The sequence below is a fragment of the Drosophila miranda genome, chromosome XR (genome assembly GCF_003369915.1).
Source record: "Drosophila miranda strain MSH22 chromosome XR, D.miranda_PacBio2.1, whole genome shotgun sequence".
Taxonomy (NCBI): Eukaryota; Metazoa; Arthropoda; class Insecta; order Diptera; family Drosophilidae; genus Drosophila; species Drosophila miranda.
This window is the reverse complement of record NC_046674.1, coordinates 16,144,445-16,161,592: the sequence shown is the minus strand read 5'-3', so window position 1 is coordinate 16,161,592 and position 17,148 is coordinate 16,144,445. Positions and strand designations below refer to the sequence as shown.

The window sequence follows — 17,148 nt, the reverse complement described above, 5'->3', positions numbered from 1 at the left end:
AGCTGCCCAAGCACAAAAGCCATCCCATCATCCCAGAGCCGCCGTCCCCATAGCCAAGGCTCACTCCTACTCTGAAGCTGACACTGGGGCGGACTCTGAAGCTGAAGCTGACTCTGATGCTGACGCTGACGAGCTGCTGTGCCGTGCATTCCCAATGGATTTGCTCGTGCGTGTCGACAAGAATTTCAATTTGCAAACAATAAATTTGAGCAGCCAGTCGCTCCTTGGAGGAGGATGGCGAACAAAAAAAAAAAAAAAAAACAGGAGAACGAAAGAAAAAGCGACTCCAAGCTATGTTTAATAAAGAAGAAATATTTTGCTTTTCACTTTGGCTTCGTGTTGCAAGTGACAGCTCCCTCCCGCTGATGCTGTTGACAATTCCCGCAGTCTGTTCCAAGCTTGACAAATAGAATTAGATGCCGAATTAGGACTAAACATTTTCAATTTGATTTCAGATGTGGCAGGCTGGCTGGCATGCTGGCTGGCAGGCTGGCAGCTCCGAGCTTTAAGCGGCCATCGGCCTTCTGGTCCAGGCAGACGCAGACGCAAACGCAAACGGAAACGCAAAACAAAAGCGGAAATGAATCAATTTCCGTGTTGCAAGCCATTAAAAACTACAAAGCAGTCGAAAGAGCAAGATGAAATAAAGTAACACAACAAACGAAGATGGAACTGGTACTGGAGCTGGAGCTGGAGCTGGAAGTGGAGAGGAGGGGATCAGCAGAGCTACACAATGTTCTTTGTGTGTTGTTTGCCATGTCGCATGACTTATGGAAAGAAGAGTTTCTAAAATTGAATGAATTTTTTGTATATTTCAAAGAGAGTTTCGCAATTGGAAAAGACTATAGCTGATTTCTGGATGGAATAGTAATGTACAGGCCTTCTAATGGAGTCCTTCCCAGTGGAGCGATGGTATTTGTAAGTGCGCTAAGCAAATAACATACGTATCCACTGGCTGGGGTCCATGGCATTTTTCACGATCAAAAATAGACCAGAATCCTTGACATTCTCATTAGGTGCGCTCGACAAGTTCGTGTAGATGGTAAAAATCACAAATATGAACCCAAACTCAATAACTAGAAGGTGGAAAACAATTGGATAATAACTCAAACAAGTCTTCAATATCCACACAAATTACTCATGGTCAGCAGAGAGATAATAATGTTGGTCAGGGCCTCAATGGCGTCGCCCGCACACAGCTCGATGCACCACCAAAGCACAAAGAAAACATCCAGGAATATGCCACCGACGCACCAAATCAGCCAGCATATCATTAGCTCCGGCTTTTGCTGTGAATGGAGGGAGCGACACGGGGGATAGTTGAAGATATTCCAGAATGCACTCACCCATGTAATGCCTGCTATCATAAGGAATGTCACCACAATCCAAACATTCAATAGAAACAAATATGCCCAGAATATCCAAGTCTTTGTTGAATCCTTCAAGTATCTGGGGCCAAATAATCCTAGTGGGAGCAGGAAGAGCAGAAAGATGGCGCATGACTTACGGGCTTGGTTGCCATTTACTTACCTGTCAGGGGCTTCCTTTGTTGCTTAACAACGCCTTCATCTGGCGGCACCTCGGCATCGTTGGGGGCCTCTTGGGCCGCGCGACTACACATGAAGTAGAAGATCATCAGTTCGAAGACAAGGACTCCCAGAATGTCCATCCAGCCAATGGCCAGCCCAAAGGCATGCAAAGCATTCACCATAGTGCCAGTATCTCTATTTTCGTCTCCGTCTCCGTTTGTCTATCTATATATATCTCACACTCTATGTTTCTCCGGCTCCGGCCTGCCTGTTGACAAAAAACTGAAACTGGAAGTGAAATGTTTAAAAAGGTTTTTGTAGCACCCTGGGGCGCTCTGGGGGGGTGGGCTGCTCGTGTGGCCCCCACTTCCTTAAACCGAGTTGCAAATGAGCGCGAAAAAAGTAAATTATATTTGTCAACGGGGATTCTCTCACACTCAGAAAGAGTAATGGCTGTGTGTGCGTGTGTGTAGCCGCCGCACGTATTTCATCAGCATGGCATTATATATATATATATATATATATATATATTTACATACATACATATAATGTATATGTATAGGAGTATGTCTCATTTTTTCCTTGCATAAATAGATGCGACAACCTCGGCAGCCAAGTCAGCTCAGTTCCAGCCCCGAGCAAGACCGAGACTTGGCTGCTGTTTCCGTTTCCGTTTTGATACCCTTGCAGAGGGCAAAGGTATGCTCGGCCAGAGCAATCAAACCTACTTTCCATGGATTGTCAAAAAGTTCGAACTGCTCTCTCTGTTGCTGCTTTCTCCAACTATGCTCAGGCCTGAGAATTCCCTATTGATTTGGGCCTATATCATAGCCATGTTCGATCTCATCTGCGCCTCACTATTTGCCGGGCTCTGTCTCGACACGATCTTCGAGCATGTAAGCATGTCTCCGCATATACAAATATACATATACATATCCTAAGCCGAAACTCTTCTCACAGCTAAGTTGGCTTACCATATTCGCAGTAGTATTTGGCATCTTCTGGGTCTCAATGATTGTTGTGCTCCTCGTTGGCATCTATGCGGTACAGTACGACCACCGATCGGTGGGATCCCAATAATGATAATCGTATTCCGTATTTCCATCCTCGTTTAATTACAGCGCAATCCCAGATGCGTACGTGCCTGGATCCTCTTCTCCGAGGGCGGCATCTTGCTGGAAATGTGTCTGCTTCTGTACGCCTTTTTCAGCCAGAGCACATTCCAAGCGGGCCTGGTCAGGAATGGCCTGTTTCTCATGTCGGGATTGAGTGAGCATCGTGAATGGCTATTAGGCAGATATTTCTAATCATTTCTGTGTGTCTTCCCCTCTTTTCAGTTGTGGAGCTTATTTTCCTGTACACCATCTATCAGTTCTATAAGGCCCTGGCTCGTTGTAAAAGATGCAAACGACCGCTGGAGTCCAACAGCATGTCACGATGAGAGTAACCTTGATCTTCCTTTGTTTCAATTACAGTTGAGTTAACGCTTAAATGATTGTATATTTTATTTAGTGGAACATTTTCTTAGGGTGCTTAAAGCTTCGATTCTCTACAGCTGAATGCCTTTTTCTTGATTTTTCCTCCTTGGCTGCTGCGCAAATTATTTTAAAAGGATTTTGTGTTTAACATTGGCACACGCACGTCTCTGTAGGTGTACCTATCTGTATCCCAGTGTGAGTGAGTGGTCCGCATCCTTAATGTTATATAAACTTAAGGAGCTTTGATCTAGACAAAATAAAAAAAGGCTGGCTCTGCTATACAGCCATACAGTACTGGAAAGATGTTTTGGTGTTCTGCTACGCGGCTTGTTTCAAATATATGTACAGGTATAATAGATCAGCGTCAGATGACCTTAGGGCAATTAATGGCCCAAACTCCTTTCCTAATTGCTGAGGAAAGCTTTGCTTCGCAGGTTTTGCTCTTTAGAAAGCTTCTTCTGACGATAATACTCGTAGTCCTCATCTTTGGCTCTAAGCTGTGTCCCGTTTCTCTTTGCCGGTTTCTCGTGAGCCTCTGAGAATTTCGTCTCTGAGTACTTCTGAGATCCCCCTAGGGTCCTTAGCTGTGGCTGGGGCTGTGGATTGGGAAATTCAGTCATTTCCAGATACAAGAGATGTATGATATAGACAAAAGTCATTTCCACAGCTGCAAAGAGACATCAGGAATTGTCATAAGATGGAATCAGTTCGATTTGGACAACTCACCCAAGCCCACAAAAGGCAAGACTGTGATTTTGACGCCCTCCCAGTTCACGGAAACGGCTAGGGTCAGGCCATAAATCAGAATAAACCCATCTAGCAATATTCCAAGGCAGGTGAACACCAGCCAGCAACGAATCAAAGCCAAATGGCGCTTGTAGATCCCCACTGCCAGCACGATAATTATAATAATCCAAAATATAGTAAAGATCAATCCCACCAGAGAGGTCCAATGGTTCTGGAATTATAATTTTCACCGTAAATTCACCATCACCATCATCATCAGCATCATCATCATAGATGATGACTGTAACCCTCTTACATTCTTCACATAGAGCATCCCGGAGACAACGGCAAAGAGCACTGCGGATACCAAATCGAGCAGTGCAATGGAATAGGCGCACAGCACTAAATATCCATCAGACTTGGACGACTCCATCGTATCGCCCTACCAGAAAGTTCATCAGAGCACTGGCAGGCAATGTTGTTGTCTACTAAATCAAAGCTATAATGATGATAAGCACGTACTTCCCTCCCAAGCACACACACACACACACAACCACACAGTACAGAACCAGAACGAGAAACAGAAACAGAACCAGAGCCCTGGCTGTTAATCAATGCCGTTTGATTGCCAAAAGTCCTCGGCCTGTGGCACAGTGGTCTCCACACCGATAGACTTGTAGCCATGTGAACCAATTTTCATTCTTGTAATTATCTTTATGGTTCTCCATCCCATAAAGAATAATCTTGCTTCCCGTATGGTTACACAGCTGTAAATAGTAATGCATTCTGGAATCCCAAAACAATCAATACCAATGTGATTTGACTCCGCCCCCAGCCCCCAGCCCCCAGCCCCCAGCGCCCAGCCTCCAGCCTCCAGACCACCACTGACTATGTGACAAGTTTGTGTGAACATCTGTCTGTCCTTCATTTATGGCATTTGTTTTGTCAGCAAGCCTTGGAGATTGGATTCTTGTCCCCATGGGGGAGTGGCAACGGGGGTGGTTGGGGGCAACGTGACTACCAGGCTGAAGACGGCCGCCGAACAGGCCACAAAAAATATGTACTAACATATATAGAGAGCTACGTAAGTCAATTATTATTATTGTTTGTAGCTCGTCGGCTCGAAGACGAAGAAGAGAATTGATTTCCACATCCATCCCCCACTTGACCAGTAAATTGAGACCCCACCCCAACTGCATGAAATTTTTTTGTAGATTTTTAACGGGGAGGTCTGTTGTATACAAAATATATATATCGGTCCCTAATACTGCTTTCCTGCTTAGCGCTTCGTATCTGTAGCTGGATATGATGTCGTTTCGCTTTGCAGAGCCGGAGACTTCGGGACGTCGCGTTTACGACGTTTGGGTCTCGAAGCGGAGTCGTCGTTCTCTTGGCGATTCAATCTTTGATAGTAACTGTAAACCAAATACAGACCAGTGCACTCGAGTGCTGTAATTAATGCGGATAGATAATTACTCTTTAGTTGATATGCTTTGTATACCTATGCCACAGTAGAGGATGGTCCACCGGAGGAAATGGGCCAAGTCGAAAGTAAGGGACGCTGTCACATCCCAAACCATATACACCATATCCGTGACAGTACCGATTCCCGAGAAGAAAAACCAAAATATAAAAAGCATCGGTCTTTCCTTGAGTGGGTTGTAGTGTGTGAGAGAAGGAGATCAAATTGGAACAGTCTTGTGTAACATTTACCTTCCATAGACCCACAGAGAGTGCGACAACAGTCAGAACCCAAACGTTGGTTCCCAGGAAAGCCATTATGGTATATAGGTTCGTCTGGATAGGAAAGATGAAGAATAAAACGATACAATTGGACTATCTGACTGTCACTTACGTACGATATCAACAAATAGGCGGTATCCAGCAAAAAGTACAGTGAATGAAGCGCTTCAAATGCGGCAATCGCATAACAAACTATCTTAAGATAGTCTCTCTGCTCTTTTATGGGCTGGTCTTTCATATTTTGTCTTTCAGTTCGGAATTTTTGGAATGTATACAAAATATAAATATTGTATTTGGAATTGGAACACAAGGCCAACCAAGCAACTAGGAAATAATGACAAACAAAACGAAGAAGGCAACGAATCATTTCTTCTCTTTCTTCTTTGCGTCCGCTTTCTTCTTTGCGTCGGCTTTCTTCTTGTCCTGCGCCTTCTTCTTCTCCTTGGCTTTCTTCTCCTTTGCCTTCTTTTTGTCATCCGGTTTCTTCTTTTCACTTCCACTCTTCGTCTTCCTGTCGGTGCTTTTTTGACTGCCCCCGGATTTACAACCTATTCAAGTGGTCGATGAAACTTATTACAGAAAATGTTCATAAGCTCCGAATCTATGTACATCCTTACATCCCGTTTCGGCTCCCTTCGATCCCGCGCTACCCTCCATTAGCAAATAATATCGATATATGAAATATATGCAGGTAAATTCCAAAACTGAAATGGGGTACAATTATCTTAGGGATCGAAAGTCCTCGAATATCAACTTACGTATGCCAATAAATATGATCGTGAACTCCGTAAGGTGATCCCAGTCCACACTTATGGATCTTGTTATGCCCCACAACAGAAATAATATGTCCATAACGAAACCCACTCCAGAAAATAGTATCCACGCCCGGACAAACGCTGGACGACGCTGTAGAACGTAAAAATCGTAATCATCCATTCTCAGGGCATGGTATGGTATGTCTCAAAGAATTATACAAACCTTCCACAGGCCCACCAGCAGTACGATAACCACCAAAACCCAGAATATTGTGCCAGCCAAGGCGAGGCTTGAAACGATGTGAAACTACGAGTAGTAATGGCAGAATTTTTAGGAACGGATGCGATACACAGATACATTTGCCAAATACTCACGCGCACAACCAGCAGAATTGTGGCCTGCACTGCAAAATACAGGGCATGAATCAGATCGCTTATGGCTATGCAGTAGCATATTTTCAGCAGATTCCTTTCAATAGCAGCTATGAGTCGGTTGTTTGACAGTTTCTTTTTGTTTTTACGACTGCTATCTTGTTTCTTTTCGTCCTTTTTCGGAGGGGGTTTCTTTGGTTTCTTTTTGTCTTTGTCTTTTGCCATGATTTACGTAAAAAACAAAATTGTTGTACGTCGGACGATCATTTTAACAAAGCACCTGAGATTTCAAAGCTACATTTATTTATTGGCTTACAATTCACAACAGCCTTTTTAAATTCGAACTTTCAGCCGCCTTAAAACTGTAATCAGCTGGCAGGAGCTGCCATATGAAAAATAGAGATTTTCGATAAATCTGTATATCGATAATGGAAAAGCTAACGTTTTATATACTATACATAGCAAAATGTGTCGCTACGATGCACAAAAAATACATTTTTTCTTTACCTTTTTCTTTAAAAACTATTTTAGATTCAATAAAATAAAAGGAAGTACTTAAAATCAGCCAATATTGCAGAAAATTGATTCATTTATCGGCTGAATGTCCTAGCAAGCTATTAATATTAAATCGAATATAAAAATCGAGAAATATGAATAAATCGTCGTTATATTTACGGTATGTATATTTCGATATATATCTGAGGGTCAGATCGGGATTTTCTCTCTTTTTCGTGGTGAGATATCCTCTCTATGTGGAGGGATATCCTCTCTTCGTAGAGTGATTTTTCATCGCAACAATTTCCCTGCAACAATGAGTCTCGTTTCAACACATACGTTTTTTACCGTTGGCAACATCAAATCTTTATAGCCCGGACACATGTGCCAAGAATGAAGCAACATTCTGCATACCCTAGGGAAGAGGATATTATACAAATGAGGATATGTGTGTCATCTCAGGCTCCAATTAATGCAGAATCTAGTCTGTCTCTGTTTTAAAGCTATTTCAAAGACATTTTTCTGTTACTGGTATTCTTACAGAGACCATGAATAGGGATCGAGATATTTATGCGGGAAAATAATCATATGTATAAATAGGTTTAAAACATGTCATCCTGAGAAAAAGTCCTTGGTAATACTTCAAATCAGCTTTGAAATCAGTATTTTAAAATGAATTAAAGGAAACATGGGTATTAATATGTCCATACTCATACACACCTACGTTACATTCCATACCACTTACGTTTTATGCTTTGACCTTTTTTGTTCTACCATTATTTTATAAACGGTCCAATAAAAGCGAATATTTAAAATTAGCCAATATTGTAGAAAATTGATTAATTTATCGGATACAATTATAGGTCTAGGGCTGAAGCTCTTAGCTAGGTAGTAATATTAAACCGAATATCAAAATCGAGTAATATGATTTGCGATCATGGACAGAGTACAATTAACCCGTTGTGAACCGTGGGTACTCAAACATTCTCCACGAATATTCTAAAACTTTAAGAATTTAATCGCAGCTTAGGTAAAAGACATCGAGTCCTTTTTTTAAGTAAATATTAAAGATAGGACGGACCTACAAGAGTAATTTATCTTATTATTAGTATTATTTTACGCAATTTAGCTTAAGTTGTAATCCTTTTTAAATAAAGGCCTTCCTAAGTTCGTTTTTCATCGGTATATTTTCGGTATATTTCGAAAATGAGACGGTATTTCCCTGCTACAGACGGTATATTTTTCCGCTAAATCCGCGAAACTCAACCCTGGTTGCAGGCCGATTATTTACAAAAACTCGCAATTTATTTAGTTTTAAGCTAATTAGACACTCTAGCATCAACATGCCCATCTTGGTAAAAACGTGAGTATCTTAAAACTATATTATCCTTAGCTACTGTTAAGTTTGAGAAAATACGCGTGAAGAAAGAAGAACGATGAAGCGGCACACAATGCCCCAGAGTTGTCACCCTTCTGCGAGGCATTGTCAGCCGAGTTTTGGCAGTCGCAGTGTCGGGTTCTTGCGAAATTTTTTAATTTTTTTTAAATGGGGCCGCCAAAAAAGTCTAAAAAAGATCGTAGTGGTGGCGACAAGTCAAGTGAGTACGGGACACTACGAAGAAAGTACAATTTCGGTATATTTATGCGAAATTTACAGGCAAGAAGCGCCGCGCTGAGGATGAGGCTTTCACTCAGCTGGTAGAGGACAATGACAGCCTGGATGCCGCTGAGTCGGACGGTATACCGGGTGCAGCCTCCAAGAATGCTGAAACCAATGATGAACAGGTCAACACGGATGAGTACGGAGCCAAAGACTATCGGGGACAGATGCAGCTGCGTCCAGATCACGGCAATCGCCCGCTGTGGGTGGCTCCCAATGGCCATGTGTTTCTGGAATCCTTCTCGCCGGTCTACAAGCATGCCCATGACTTTCTCATTGCCATCTCGGAGCCCGTCTGCCGTCCCGAGCATATACACGAGTACAAGCTGACTGCATACAGTCTATACGCCGCTGTCTCTGTGGGCCTGCAAACGCATGACATTGTCGAGTATCTTAAACGCCTGAGCAAGACAAGTATTCCCGAGGGCATCCTAGAGTTTATACGTCTGTGTACGCTCTCCTACGGCAAGGTAAAGTTGGTTCTGAAGCACAACAAATATTTCATCGAGTCTCCGCATCCGGAGGTGCTTCAGAAGCTGCTCAAAGATCCAGTTATACAAAAATGTCGCCTCATACGCAGCGAAGGCGAGGGCTTTATTCAGGGCACAGTGGATAGCAAGGCTATTACTCAGTTTGGGACAAAACTACCACCTGGAGCAGACGATAAGGCAACAGAGGATCCGGCAGGTGCAGCTGCTGCCGCTGCTGGAGCCGCATCTGCTGATGGTGCAGCCGTTGTGCCAGACGATATTACCGACTTCTACGAGAAGATCGACAAGGAGGAGGAGGACGAGGATGAGGCAAATCTAAAAACTGTCTCGTTTGAGGTAGCCCAGGAGAAAATCGAAGTTATCCAGAAGCGCTGCATTGAGATCGAGCATCCTCTGCTGGCTGAATATGATTTCCGCAATGATACCAACAATCCGGATATCAACATTGACTTGAAGCCCGCTGCCGTCTTGCGCCCCTACCAGGAAAAGAGTCTGCGTAAGATGTTCGGCAACGGACGTGCCCGTTCGGGAGTTATCGTATTGCCCTGTGGTGCCGGAAAATCTCTGGTAGGTGTCACGGCCTGCTGCACAGTTCGCAAGCGAGCCCTTGTGCTGTGTAACAGTGGTGTTTCAGTGGAGCAATGGAAACAACAGTTTAAGATGTGGTCTACAGCGGATGATAGCATGATCTGCCGCTTCACCTCGGAGGCAAAGGATAAGCCCATGGGATGTGGCATTTTGGTAACCACATATTCCATGATCACACACACGCAGAAACGCTCCTGGGAGGCGGAGCAGACAATGCGCTGGCTGCAGGAACAGGAATGGGGTATTATGGTGCTGGACGAGGTGCACACCATTCCAGCCAAGATGTTCCGTCGTGTGCTAACCATTGTCCAATCCCATTGCAAACTGGGCTTGACGGCCACCCTGCTTCGCGAGGATGACAAGATTGCTGATCTAAACTTTCTCATTGGGCCCAAGTTGTATGAGGCCAACTGGTTGGAGTTACAGAAAAAGGGCTACATTGCTCGTGTGCAGTGCGCCGAGGTCTGGTGCCCCATGTCGCCACAGTTCTATCGCGAGTATCTGACCACAAAAACGTCCAAAAAGATGCTGCTGTATGTCATGAATCCTTCCAAGTTCCGCAGCTGTCAGTTCCTCATTAAATACCACGAGCAAAGAGGCGATAAAACCATTGTCTTCTCTGACAATGTATTTGCTCTCAAGCACTATGCCATCAAGATGAACAAGCCCTTCATCTATGGCCCGACCTCGCAGAATGAGCGTATCCAGATTCTGCAGAACTTTAAATTCAATTCCAAGGTCTGTTACATTAGTGAGATCCGAGTCAAATTGTTAAATCAAATAATGTCTTCCTGCGCAGGTCAACACAATCTTCGTGTCGAAAGTGGCCGACACCAGTTTTGATCTTCCCGAGGCCAATGTGCTCGTCCAAATCTCCTCGCATGGTGGTTCCCGACGTCAGGAGGCTCAGCGTTTGGGTCGTATTCTTCGCGCTAAAAAGGGCGCCATTGCTGAGGAGTACAACGCCTTCTTCTACACACTCGTCTCGCAGGACACCATGGAGATGAGCTACTCCCGGAAGCGTCAACGTTTCCTTGTCAATCAGGGCTATAGCTATAAGGTTATTACTCATCTCAAAGGCATGGACACGGACACGAACTTGATGTACGGCTTGCAGGAAGAGCAGGCGCAGCTTCTGCAGCTAGTCCTCTCTGCCTCCGATTTGGATTGCGAGGATGAGAAGCTGCCGGGCGAGCCTGGCTACCGTCCAGGCGGCACAACCAAACGGGCCGGTGGGCTCAGCTCCATGTCAGGCGGCGATGATGCCATTTACTATGAGCATCGTCGCAAGAACGTTGGAAGTGTTCATCCTTTGTTCAAGAAGTTTAGAGGATAGATTTAAGAATTTTGTGAACCGCTGTGAAGCTTAAATACAATTCTAAGTAACCAGATACGATGTTTTCTTTGAAGTCTTTCGGGTTATTATACCCGGTACTCGAAGAGTTGAGGGATATATTAGTTTTGTGGTGGATGTGTGTAACACCCAGAAGGAACTGTTCCGACCCCATAAAGTATAAATATTCTTGATCAACATCAATAGCCGAGTCGATATAGCCATGTCTGTCCGTCCAGTCTTGATTAGCTCCTAGATCTCAAAGAGTTAGAGCAACCAAATTTTGTATATCCCACTGCCACAAGTGTCTTTCAAAGGGACGAAAAGCTGTGTCATCCACAATTTTGAAGGAACGAAACAACCGAAGGGGCAGAACCATAGAAAATTACGATATCTACCATATTGACGAATCTGGTTAATATCGGATAATTGTTATAACTAGAATACCGCCTTCCACGCTCTTACTCATTCTCGCTCTCTCGGTCTTTCACACTCTTCCTCGTGCAGTCTGTGCCCCCACGAGGAGGTGAGCGAGATAGCAACACAGCTGGTGTTGGTGTGAGATGAAAGAGAGCGATACAGCAGAAAAATGGAAACAGATAAAATAAAGATAAAGAGGATAAAGTTAGTGCAACGCACAACCTTTCACAACATAATCGCAGCATCGCATTAACCATTCGAATATTGTTTCATTTTAGACAAAGTTCTGGGACTGGTGATTGGGCCATTATTGAGCTGCAAGGCGATCTGGAAGTAAGAAGTAATCAGGATATGCATGACCAGTTCATTGGCGATCTCTACTACAACAAATATGGTCAACCGGTGCGTGCCAGTCTCTTGGGCCATCCACATGATTTGCTAATTCTTAAACTCATTGACAGATTCTTATAATAGGCCACCACATACTGCAAGGACGCGAACAGAAGCTTGATAAGCCATTCGCGGTGCTGGAAAAATCAAAATCCAACGAAGGACAGCGCCTCTTGGACACCAGCATTGCCACGCAAGATGTCAGCCTTTTAAATGCCACTTCTGGGGCGGAACGAACAGTCCTGGATCACACCATTGCCCAGGAGCACAAGAGTCGCCAGCGTACAGAGTATACAGTGCGGGCCGTGTGCACCAAAAAGCTGATCTTCAAATCACGACCCAAACCCATTATTGCCAATGTGGCCAAGACTGTATGAGTGCTTAATAGATAGAACATTTATTTGTCCTTTATGATTATACGATTACGTAGTTATGGTTCGTCCCTCTATTAAACGATTTCCATTTCACGTTCGATGCCAACAAACTTCAATTGCTCTGTGGGTCCGTATCTGTAGTCAAAGAAGAGCTCCTCGCCGGGCTGAATTGCTCGCTTGGCAAAGATGCCAATGCGATGATCGCCGGTGACCATCATTACCTTGGCATAACAATTGGGATTTATGGAATGATTGGCGAAGCGTATTTTGTTGCCCTTGCGTGTGGCGTCCACAACAAAGTCGTTGTTCAAATTGAACAGAAAAGAGCACATATACTTGTCATAGACCTTGCCACGACGATCAGCCTCGTCTTGGGAGATGATCTCGCCGCAGTACTCGGAAATGAATTCATTCTTCTGTGCACCCTCTTTCAGAAAGATGCCCCAACCAGCAATGTCCGAGGGGGCCATCAGCAAGTGTTTGTCTAAAGGGAGGTGTACCATTTAGGCGATTGGAAGTCTTTCAAATAAACAAATAACACTTACGGAGGCCGCGCTGCACGCACACATTCTTGCACGTGATCTTCTGCAGCTTGAATTCGTTAGCGCCGCATGCATTACACAGATCTGGATCACACTCACGAACAGCAAGATAGCAGGGGCACTGCTTGGTGTTGCACTGAGCCTTGCAGCGGCATCCAGGGAAACGGTTCTGGCATTCGGTGGTACAGTTGCAGAACTTCTCACAAAAGTTCTGCGTCTGTATGCAGGAGCAGTTTACGTCGCAGGGACCGGCGTGGTCGCAGGGCGTATAATTGTAAACGTGATTCGATGACGAGTCCTTCTTCAGTTGAATCTTTCGACAATGAAGGGACCACAGCCGTTGCTTCTTCTTCTTCTTGCGGGGCGGAGTATAGTCGAGCAGCAAGTCGTCAATGCTGAACTCGGCGTCGTCCTTCTGGGCAAACTCGTACACCTGACGACAGGTCTTGGTGAGCATATTGTGGGCAATGGCGCAATAGTTCCTCAAATACACTTTATGCAGGACACGAAAGAGGGCTTGATCGGCCCCCGTCCAGACGCACTGCGTGCTGTCAATGTTCATCATACCAGCTGCGTGAGGAGATTGTTAATTGATTTCGGGGACACAAACACACTCATCCAACTGATTGCATACCCATAATGGAATTAACCTCTTCCTCGGCCACGCAGTTAACGGTGGGGCCATTATCCTTGGTGTTCTCATTGCTGAAGTCCTTGCTGCTGAACTGGCTGTTGCTGTCATTGCTGTCTTCAGAGCTGGCCTCATTGCACGAGTCAATGGGAGGCGTTTTGCTGTCAGCCGCCAGCTTCTCCTTCATGCCATCCTGCGAAATCACTCAATAAGCATTACTGTAAATACTACATGGAAACTTGTATCGAAAGAAACTTACGATTAGCATATAGCAGGAGTTGCTGCACGGATCGGCAAATGTCTTCATTTCTTCAAAGACGCGCTTCTGCAGATTGGGACCCGCATGGTTTTGCAGACCTGTTGAAAGAGATCATAGAGATTAGCACGACCTTCATCGAGTATCCACACTCATTACAACATGTCCATGAAACGCTTTTGGAGTTAGCATGAGGGTAATCGTTATTTTTGTTCGAAAAGAGAGAGAAATGTTCAAGGCAAAGCCACACAGGTATGAGGTGAGAAGACACCAAGAAATCAATTTTGATACAAGACATATTCGACCAAATTTTTCCACGGAAAATACATACGAGTATATGCAGATATACAGATATATATATAGACAGATAGATGATGATGTGGAGGCGTGGACGAGCTAACGGCATGAGTGTGTGTGCGTGTGGTTATCGAAACAACAACTACAACAACGACTCACCCTGGACATGGTGACCTAAATTGCAATTTGTTTTCAGTACAATTTTACAAAAATGTATTTTTTTTGTGGTTTGGGAATAGAATATTTGTTTTGTTTTGCAAAAAATATTGTTGTTTTTGCAAAAAGGAAAAGAAATAGCAAAAACAAAACGTAAAGTTATTAAGTAACCCAGTTGACAGCGGGTTTAACCCATGGTTCAACTTACGATGGAGGAAACAATCGTATTTGAAGCAGCGTCGGCAGAAGAGCGTGTGGAAGGAGTGCATGGTGCGCTCCCGGGAAACGCTCTCGGCCTTCATGCCATCAATGTTCGGTGTGCACTCCTGCGGACGCTCTGGATCCTGGTGCTCGGTGAGCTCAATGTACCTATTAAAGATTTGCTTGTAATCGTGTAATATTCAGAGCCCTTTCAGGTCGCACTCACTTCTCCTTCAGTTCCTGTGCTGTGCCCTTGTCAGGGAAATTGGCGCTGATAGCCTGAAATATAATTGGAGCCGGGAAGGGAAGCTTTTCCTTCACCTCCTCCACAGCGGGCTTTACGTCCACAGCAGCCTCAACTCCCGATGGCTCTTCCTTCTTCTCGTCAGTGGAGGCTTCTTTTTTCTCATCCACTTCTACATCCACTTTTATCTCCTCATCGTCCCCCTCTTTTGCCTCCTTGGGTTTCATCGCTGTCTCTGCTTTTGCCGAAGTGCTTGGAGCGGGCTCCTCCAACTCCTTGCTGTGGGAACGCATCAGCGCATGCACCAGCTCAACAAAGATTGCATCGTCCATGAAGGAAGGATCTTTGTCTCCATGCACTTTTCCGTCGTAGTTCTTTATCAGCTCCTCTATGAACTTGCCATCCTTGTCCAGCACCTCATCGCCCATATAGGGTATGTTGTGGAGCACTGTCTCGTCCTCGACCATGAAGTTCTGCTGAGTGGGTGCCCACGTATACATGGTGGGTATGGGAGTCACGGCATTGATCACACAAATGGGCACTCGCTGAGGCCCACTGGGGTTGCCGCTGTAGCTGGTTATTTCGGCCCGCTTCACGCATCCCACATGCGGGGGCTCGTACGGCTTGGCCTGCCACACCTTCGCCTCGCAGTACAGATCCTGAACATTGTGATTGTGCTCGTCCCTAATGGATTGAAAATCGTATTATTTCCAGACATCTCCGTGCCATAGAAGTTCCACATTCCCGCGCTTACCAGTTCTTTATCCACGCCTCTTTTATTTCATCTGCGCGCTTGTGCCGCTTTTGCTGCCGTATTTTAAAGTACTCCGACTTGACGCGGCGCTTCCACTCTGCCGGCACCTTGGCGTTGCTCATTATGTTCGCAAGTTTCAATAAATAGATTGAAGTCAAGCTAAATTAGCGAAAATTGTATGATTTATTTCGCGGCGGACCGCCTTTTTCTTTTCTGGCTTCGAGTGTGACCAGTTGTTAAGCGAAAAGTGTTGGAAGACGGGGGCAAGAGACAGTGCTGGCAAACGGGAAAGGTCATCAAAAACATAAAAAGAAAATACTATGTAAATCCTGTCAAAATCTATGCAACTACACACAATTACACAAAATTCTATAAGCTGGACAAATTTAAACTCATCAAATCGGCCACGAGCATTGAGGAAATTGCTGCAATGGAACCGTCCGCTTGCGAAGGCGAGTTGGAGCCCACCCCAAAGGAAGGCACGCCGCGCTGACTATGTTTACTAACTTTTGGTTGTCTTTTTATATGTCCTTTGCAGACCTGAAGGCTTTCGAGCGACGACTCACCGAAGTGGTTCTCTCGTACAGACCTCCGACGCTCCGATGGCGCAGTAAGTGAAGCTCTTTTGGGCGGAAAGACCGGTAATAACAGCAGAAACTTTTCCAGTCCTCCTGTCCGCCATGTCGATGTGCACGGCCATCGGAGCCTGGTACTGGCTGAGGGATCCTCGCACCACGGTTGTGCCTCTGACGGAATCCCTCTGGATACACCCAATCTTCACAGCGGCCACAGTAACCTTAAGTAAGAGCAGCCACTTGGCCGAGCATTATGCATATACCCACGCAGAGCACCCATTAACAACAGTGCGTATCGCCCTGGCTTCTCCAGTTGTACTCTTTATTTTAGGCATACAAAAGTTGGTGATAGCGCCGCAGATCATCACGTCGCGCACGCGTAATGTGCTGGGAGACTTCAACATGAGCTGCGATGACACGGGGAAGCTGATATTGAAGCCCCGCCAAAGCAACAACAACAGCACATGAGTCACCGACCGCTACGAAGACAATCAATTAGTTAATGCATCCAAAAACTATCTAAATAGCTTTCCTTCATGCCTATTTTGTTCCGGACACTCTTGTTTTATTCACGAAATTTTAGCCTATCTATCCCCCTGGCCCCACACTACTCCCATTTTCGTTTAGTTATATAAAATTCATTCTAAAAACAAAAAGATTACTGTTAAGCTTTATGTGTTTCGTTATGGCGTTACTTTACCCTTCGCTGCCAAATATCAAAAAAAAAGAAAAAATAAGTCAAGCTGCATTCAAAACCAATTACCATTATATTGAAGTATTGCCTCTGGGCAGCTTGCTGGTTGTGCAATGGCAAGTGTTTTTTGCAAATTAGAATTAAGAGCCGGACGGAGTATAAATAGTGGAGGCCAGATCACTCCAGGGCATCAGAAGCAATCTGTACACCAAGCCAACATGAAATTCGTTCTCTTGTGCACCCTCCTCCTGAGCATTGCCTTGATCATGGCTTCAGGCAAGGATCACAGCGGGTAATATTCGGGATCAGATCCAACTAAGCCGGTTCTTCCTCCCATACTTACAGCTCAACTGGACAATGAGGACATGGAGCTGTATCCGCAGCACAATGACCACCACAAGGATCGCTCGGTCCGCAGCCTGACACCTGAAGAACTACCCGGCC

The 17,148-nt window shown here is 44.9% G+C and overlaps 9 protein-coding genes across 13 annotated transcripts; 4 read left to right on the top strand and 5 right to left on the bottom strand.

Annotated features, from left to right (window-relative positions):
* Positions 1-782: 782 nt before the first annotated feature.
* LOC108150809 lies at positions 783-1,810 on the bottom strand. Of its 2 annotated transcripts, XM_017279114.2 has the most exons (4): positions 1,531-1,808; positions 1,347-1,465; positions 1,139-1,289; positions 785-1,076 (listed from the first exon to the last, which is right to left on the bottom strand). In XM_017279114.2, exons 1-4 carry the CDS (start codon positions 1,709-1,711, stop codon positions 928-930), a joined length of 600 nt encoding a protein of 199 aa, XP_017134603.1. In that variant the 5' UTR covers positions 1,712-1,808; the 3' UTR covers positions 785-927. The 2 variants fall into 2 exon arrangements, with proteins under 2 accessions (XP_017134602.1, XP_017134603.1); XM_017279113.2 differs by having other exon boundaries at positions 783-1,076; positions 1,139-1,465; positions 1,531-1,810.
* Positions 1,811-2,246: 436 nt separating this feature from the next.
* On the top strand, positions 2,247-3,171 carry LOC108150894. Its single transcript, XM_017279204.2, has 5 exons — positions 2,247-2,425; positions 2,490-2,573; positions 2,651-2,798; positions 2,867-3,003; positions 3,085-3,171. Exons 1-4 carry the CDS (start codon positions 2,315-2,317, stop codon positions 2,968-2,970), a joined length of 447 nt encoding a protein of 148 aa, XP_017134693.1. The 5' UTR covers positions 2,247-2,314; the 3' UTR covers positions 2,971-3,003; positions 3,085-3,171.
* A 108-nt stretch (positions 3,172-3,279) lies between these two features.
* LOC108150836 lies at positions 3,280-4,239 on the bottom strand. The gene is made up of 3 exons (XM_017279143.2): positions 4,050-4,239; positions 3,734-3,965; positions 3,280-3,674 (listed from the first exon to the last, which is right to left on the bottom strand). The coding sequence occupies exons 1-3, from the start codon at positions 4,164-4,166 to the stop codon at positions 3,412-3,414; spliced, it is 612 nt and encodes a 203-aa protein (XP_017134632.1). The 5' UTR covers positions 4,167-4,239; the 3' UTR covers positions 3,280-3,411.
* Positions 4,240-4,915: 676 nt separating this feature from the next.
* On the bottom strand, positions 4,916-5,739 carry LOC108165603. Of its 3 annotated transcripts, none has more exons than XM_017301678.2 (4): positions 5,589-5,739; positions 5,447-5,530; positions 5,210-5,382; positions 4,916-5,148 (listed from the first exon to the last, which is right to left on the bottom strand). In XM_017301678.2, exons 1-4 carry the CDS (start codon positions 5,712-5,714, stop codon positions 5,013-5,015), a joined length of 519 nt encoding a protein of 172 aa, XP_017157167.2. In that variant the 5' UTR covers positions 5,715-5,739; the 3' UTR covers positions 4,916-5,012. The 3 variants fall into 3 exon arrangements, with proteins under 3 accessions (XP_017157167.2, XP_017157168.1, XP_017157166.2); XM_017301679.2 differs by having other exon boundaries at positions 4,921-5,182; positions 5,235-5,382; positions 5,593-5,685; XM_017301677.2 differs by having other exon boundaries at positions 4,922-5,182; positions 5,235-5,382.
* A 74-nt stretch (positions 5,740-5,813) lies between these two features.
* Positions 5,814-6,955, bottom strand: LOC108165322. Its single transcript, XM_017301356.2, has 5 exons — positions 6,607-6,955; positions 6,455-6,538; positions 6,235-6,382; positions 6,094-6,180; positions 5,814-6,024 (listed from the first exon to the last, which is right to left on the bottom strand). The coding sequence occupies exons 1-5, from the start codon at positions 6,826-6,828 to the stop codon at positions 5,840-5,842; spliced, it is 726 nt and encodes a 241-aa protein (XP_017156845.2). The 5' UTR covers positions 6,829-6,955; the 3' UTR covers positions 5,814-5,839.
* Positions 6,956-8,339: 1,384 nt separating this feature from the next.
* Positions 8,340-12,447, top strand: LOC108151426 (chromosome transmission fidelity protein 8 homolog). Its single transcript, XM_017280017.2, has 3 exons — positions 8,340-8,461; positions 11,869-11,992; positions 12,052-12,447. The coding sequence occupies exons 1-3, from the start codon at positions 8,442-8,444 to the stop codon at positions 12,355-12,357; spliced, it is 450 nt and encodes a 149-aa protein (XP_017135506.1). The 5' UTR covers positions 8,340-8,441; the 3' UTR covers positions 12,358-12,447.
* Positions 8,579-11,228, top strand: LOC108151422 (general transcription and DNA repair factor IIH helicase subunit XPB). The gene is made up of 3 exons (XM_017280013.2): positions 8,579-8,696; positions 8,756-10,575; positions 10,637-11,228. The coding sequence occupies exons 1-3, from the start codon at positions 8,645-8,647 to the stop codon at positions 11,171-11,173; spliced, it is 2,409 nt and encodes an 802-aa protein (XP_017135502.1). The 5' UTR covers positions 8,579-8,644; the 3' UTR covers positions 11,174-11,228.
* Positions 12,359-15,677, bottom strand: LOC108151423 (histone-lysine N-methyltransferase E(z)). Of its 2 annotated transcripts, XM_033387985.1 has the most exons (8): positions 15,436-15,677; positions 14,664-15,365; positions 14,445-14,605; positions 14,240-14,254; positions 13,787-13,884; positions 13,531-13,720; positions 12,900-13,466; positions 12,359-12,838 (listed from the first exon to the last, which is right to left on the bottom strand). In XM_033387985.1, exons 1-8 carry the CDS (start codon positions 15,555-15,557, stop codon positions 12,429-12,431), a joined length of 2,265 nt encoding a protein of 754 aa, XP_033243876.1. In that variant the 5' UTR covers positions 15,558-15,677; the 3' UTR covers positions 12,359-12,428. The 2 variants fall into 2 exon arrangements, with proteins under 2 accessions (XP_033243876.1, XP_017135503.1); XM_017280014.2 differs by lacking the exon at positions 14,240-14,254.
* Positions 15,678-15,704: 27 nt separating this feature from the next.
* On the top strand, positions 15,705-16,770 carry LOC108151427 (nuclear envelope phosphatase-regulatory subunit 1 homolog). Its single transcript, XM_017280019.2, has 4 exons — positions 15,705-15,887; positions 15,974-16,045; positions 16,102-16,236; positions 16,324-16,770. Exons 1-4 carry the CDS (start codon positions 15,866-15,868, stop codon positions 16,476-16,478), a joined length of 384 nt encoding a protein of 127 aa, XP_017135508.1. The 5' UTR covers positions 15,705-15,865; the 3' UTR covers positions 16,479-16,770.
* The last annotated feature ends 378 nt before the right edge of the window (positions 16,771-17,148 follow it).

What these genes read in the sequence shown, in the direction of transcription:
- LOC108150894 (XM_017279204.2), top strand. Translation starts at nt 2,315, where the DNA reads ATGCTCAGGCCTGAGAATTCCCTATTGATTTGGGCCTATATCATAGCC. An exon ending in TCGACACGATCTTCGAGCAT is followed by an intron (nt 2,426 to 2,489) that starts GTAAGCATGTCT and finishes CTCTTCTCACAG; the next exon opens with CTAAGTTGGCTTACCATATT. An exon ending in GTTTCTCATGTCGGGATTGA is followed by an intron (nt 2,799 to 2,866) that starts GTGAGCATCGTG and finishes CCCTCTTTTCAG; the next exon opens with TTGTGGAGCTTATTTTCCTG.
- LOC108165603 (XM_017301677.2), bottom strand. Translation starts at nt 5,714, where the DNA reads ATGAAAGACCAGCCCATAAAAGAGCAGAGAGACTATCTTAAGATAGTT. An exon ending in TCTCTGTGGGTCTATGGAAG is followed by an intron (nt 5,383 to 5,446) that starts GTAAATGTTACA and finishes AACCCACTCAAG; the next exon opens with GAAAGACCGATGCTTTTTAT. An exon ending in CATCCTCTACTGTGGCATAG is followed by an intron (nt 5,183 to 5,234) that starts GTATACAAAGCA and finishes CATTAATTACAG; the next exon opens with CACTCGAGTGCACTGGTCTG.
- LOC108151426 (XM_017280017.2), top strand. Translation starts at nt 8,442, where the DNA reads ATGCCCATCTTGGTAAAAAC. An exon ending in ATGCCCATCTTGGTAAAAAC is followed by an intron (nt 8,462 to 11,868) that starts GTGAGTATCTTA and finishes GTTTCATTTTAG; the next exon opens with ACAAAGTTCTGGGACTGGTG. An exon ending in ACAACAAATATGGTCAACCG is followed by an intron (nt 11,993 to 12,051) that starts GTGCGTGCCAGT and finishes ACTCATTGACAG; the next exon opens with ATTCTTATAATAGGCCACCA.
- LOC108151427 (XM_017280019.2), top strand. Translation starts at nt 15,866, where the DNA reads ATGGAACCGTCCGCTTGCGAAG. An exon ending in GGAACCGTCCGCTTGCGAAG is followed by an intron (nt 15,888 to 15,973) that starts GCGAGTTGGAGC and finishes TGTCCTTTGCAG; the next exon opens with ACCTGAAGGCTTTCGAGCGA. An exon ending in AGCGGCCACAGTAACCTTAA is followed by an intron (nt 16,237 to 16,323) that starts GTAAGAGCAGCC and finishes TGGCTTCTCCAG; the next exon opens with TTGTACTCTTTATTTTAGGC.
- LOC108150836 (XM_017279143.2), bottom strand. Translation starts at nt 4,166, where the DNA reads ATGGAGTCGTCCAAGTCTGATGGATATTTAGTGCTGTGCGCCTATTCC. An exon ending in GGATGCTCTATGTGAAGAAT is followed by an intron (nt 3,966 to 4,049) that starts GTAAGAGGGTTA and finishes TTATAATTCCAG; the next exon opens with AACCATTGGACCTCTCTGGT. An exon ending in CTTGCCTTTTGTGGGCTTGG is followed by an intron (nt 3,675 to 3,733) that starts GTGAGTTGTCCA and finishes GTCTCTTTGCAG; the next exon opens with CTGTGGAAATGACTTTTGTC.
- LOC108151422 (XM_017280013.2), top strand. Translation starts at nt 8,645, where the DNA reads ATGGGGCCGCCAAAAAAGTCTAAAAAAGATCGTAGTGGTGGCGACAAG. An exon ending in TAGTGGTGGCGACAAGTCAA is followed by an intron (nt 8,697 to 8,755) that starts GTGAGTACGGGA and finishes CGAAATTTACAG; the next exon opens with GCAAGAAGCGCCGCGCTGAG. An exon ending in ACTTTAAATTCAATTCCAAG is followed by an intron (nt 10,576 to 10,636) that starts GTCTGTTACATT and finishes CTTCCTGCGCAG; the next exon opens with GTCAACACAATCTTCGTGTC.
- LOC108165322 (XM_017301356.2), bottom strand. Translation starts at nt 6,828, where the DNA reads ATGGCAAAAGACAAAGACAAAAAGAAACCAAAGAAACCCCCTCCGAAA. An exon ending in GATCATATTTATTGGCATAC is followed by an intron (nt 6,181 to 6,234) that starts GTAAGTTGATAT and finishes ACCCCATTTCAG; the next exon opens with TTTTGGAATTTACCTGCATA. An exon ending in GAAGGGAGCCGAAACGGGAT is followed by an intron (nt 6,025 to 6,093) that starts GTAAGGATGTAC and finishes CCACTTGAATAG; the next exon opens with GTTGTAAATCCGGGGGCAGT.
- LOC108150809 (XM_017279113.2), bottom strand. Translation starts at nt 1,711, where the DNA reads ATGGTGAATGCTTTGCATGCCTTTGGGCTGGCCATTGGCTGGATGGAC. An exon ending in ACAAAGGAAGCCCCTGACAG is followed by an intron (nt 1,466 to 1,530) that starts GTAAGTAAATGG and finishes TGCTCCCACTAG; the next exon opens with GATTATTTGGCCCCAGATAC. An exon ending in TATCTCTCTGCTGACCATGA is followed by an intron (nt 1,077 to 1,138) that starts GTAATTTGTGTG and finishes TCCACCTTCTAG; the next exon opens with TTATTGAGTTTGGGTTCATA.
- LOC108151423 (XM_033387985.1), bottom strand. Translation starts at nt 15,557, where the DNA reads ATGAGCAACGCCAAGGTGCCGGCAGAGTGGAAGCGCCGCGTCAAGTCG. An exon ending in ACTCCTGCTATATGCTAATC is followed by an intron (nt 13,721 to 13,786) that starts GTAAGTTTCTTT and finishes GTGATTTCGCAG; the next exon opens with GATGGCATGAAGGAGAAGCT. An exon ending in AGAGGTTAATTCCATTATGG is followed by an intron (nt 13,467 to 13,530) that starts GTATGCAATCAG and finishes CTCCTCACGCAG; the next exon opens with CTGGTATGATGAACATTGAC.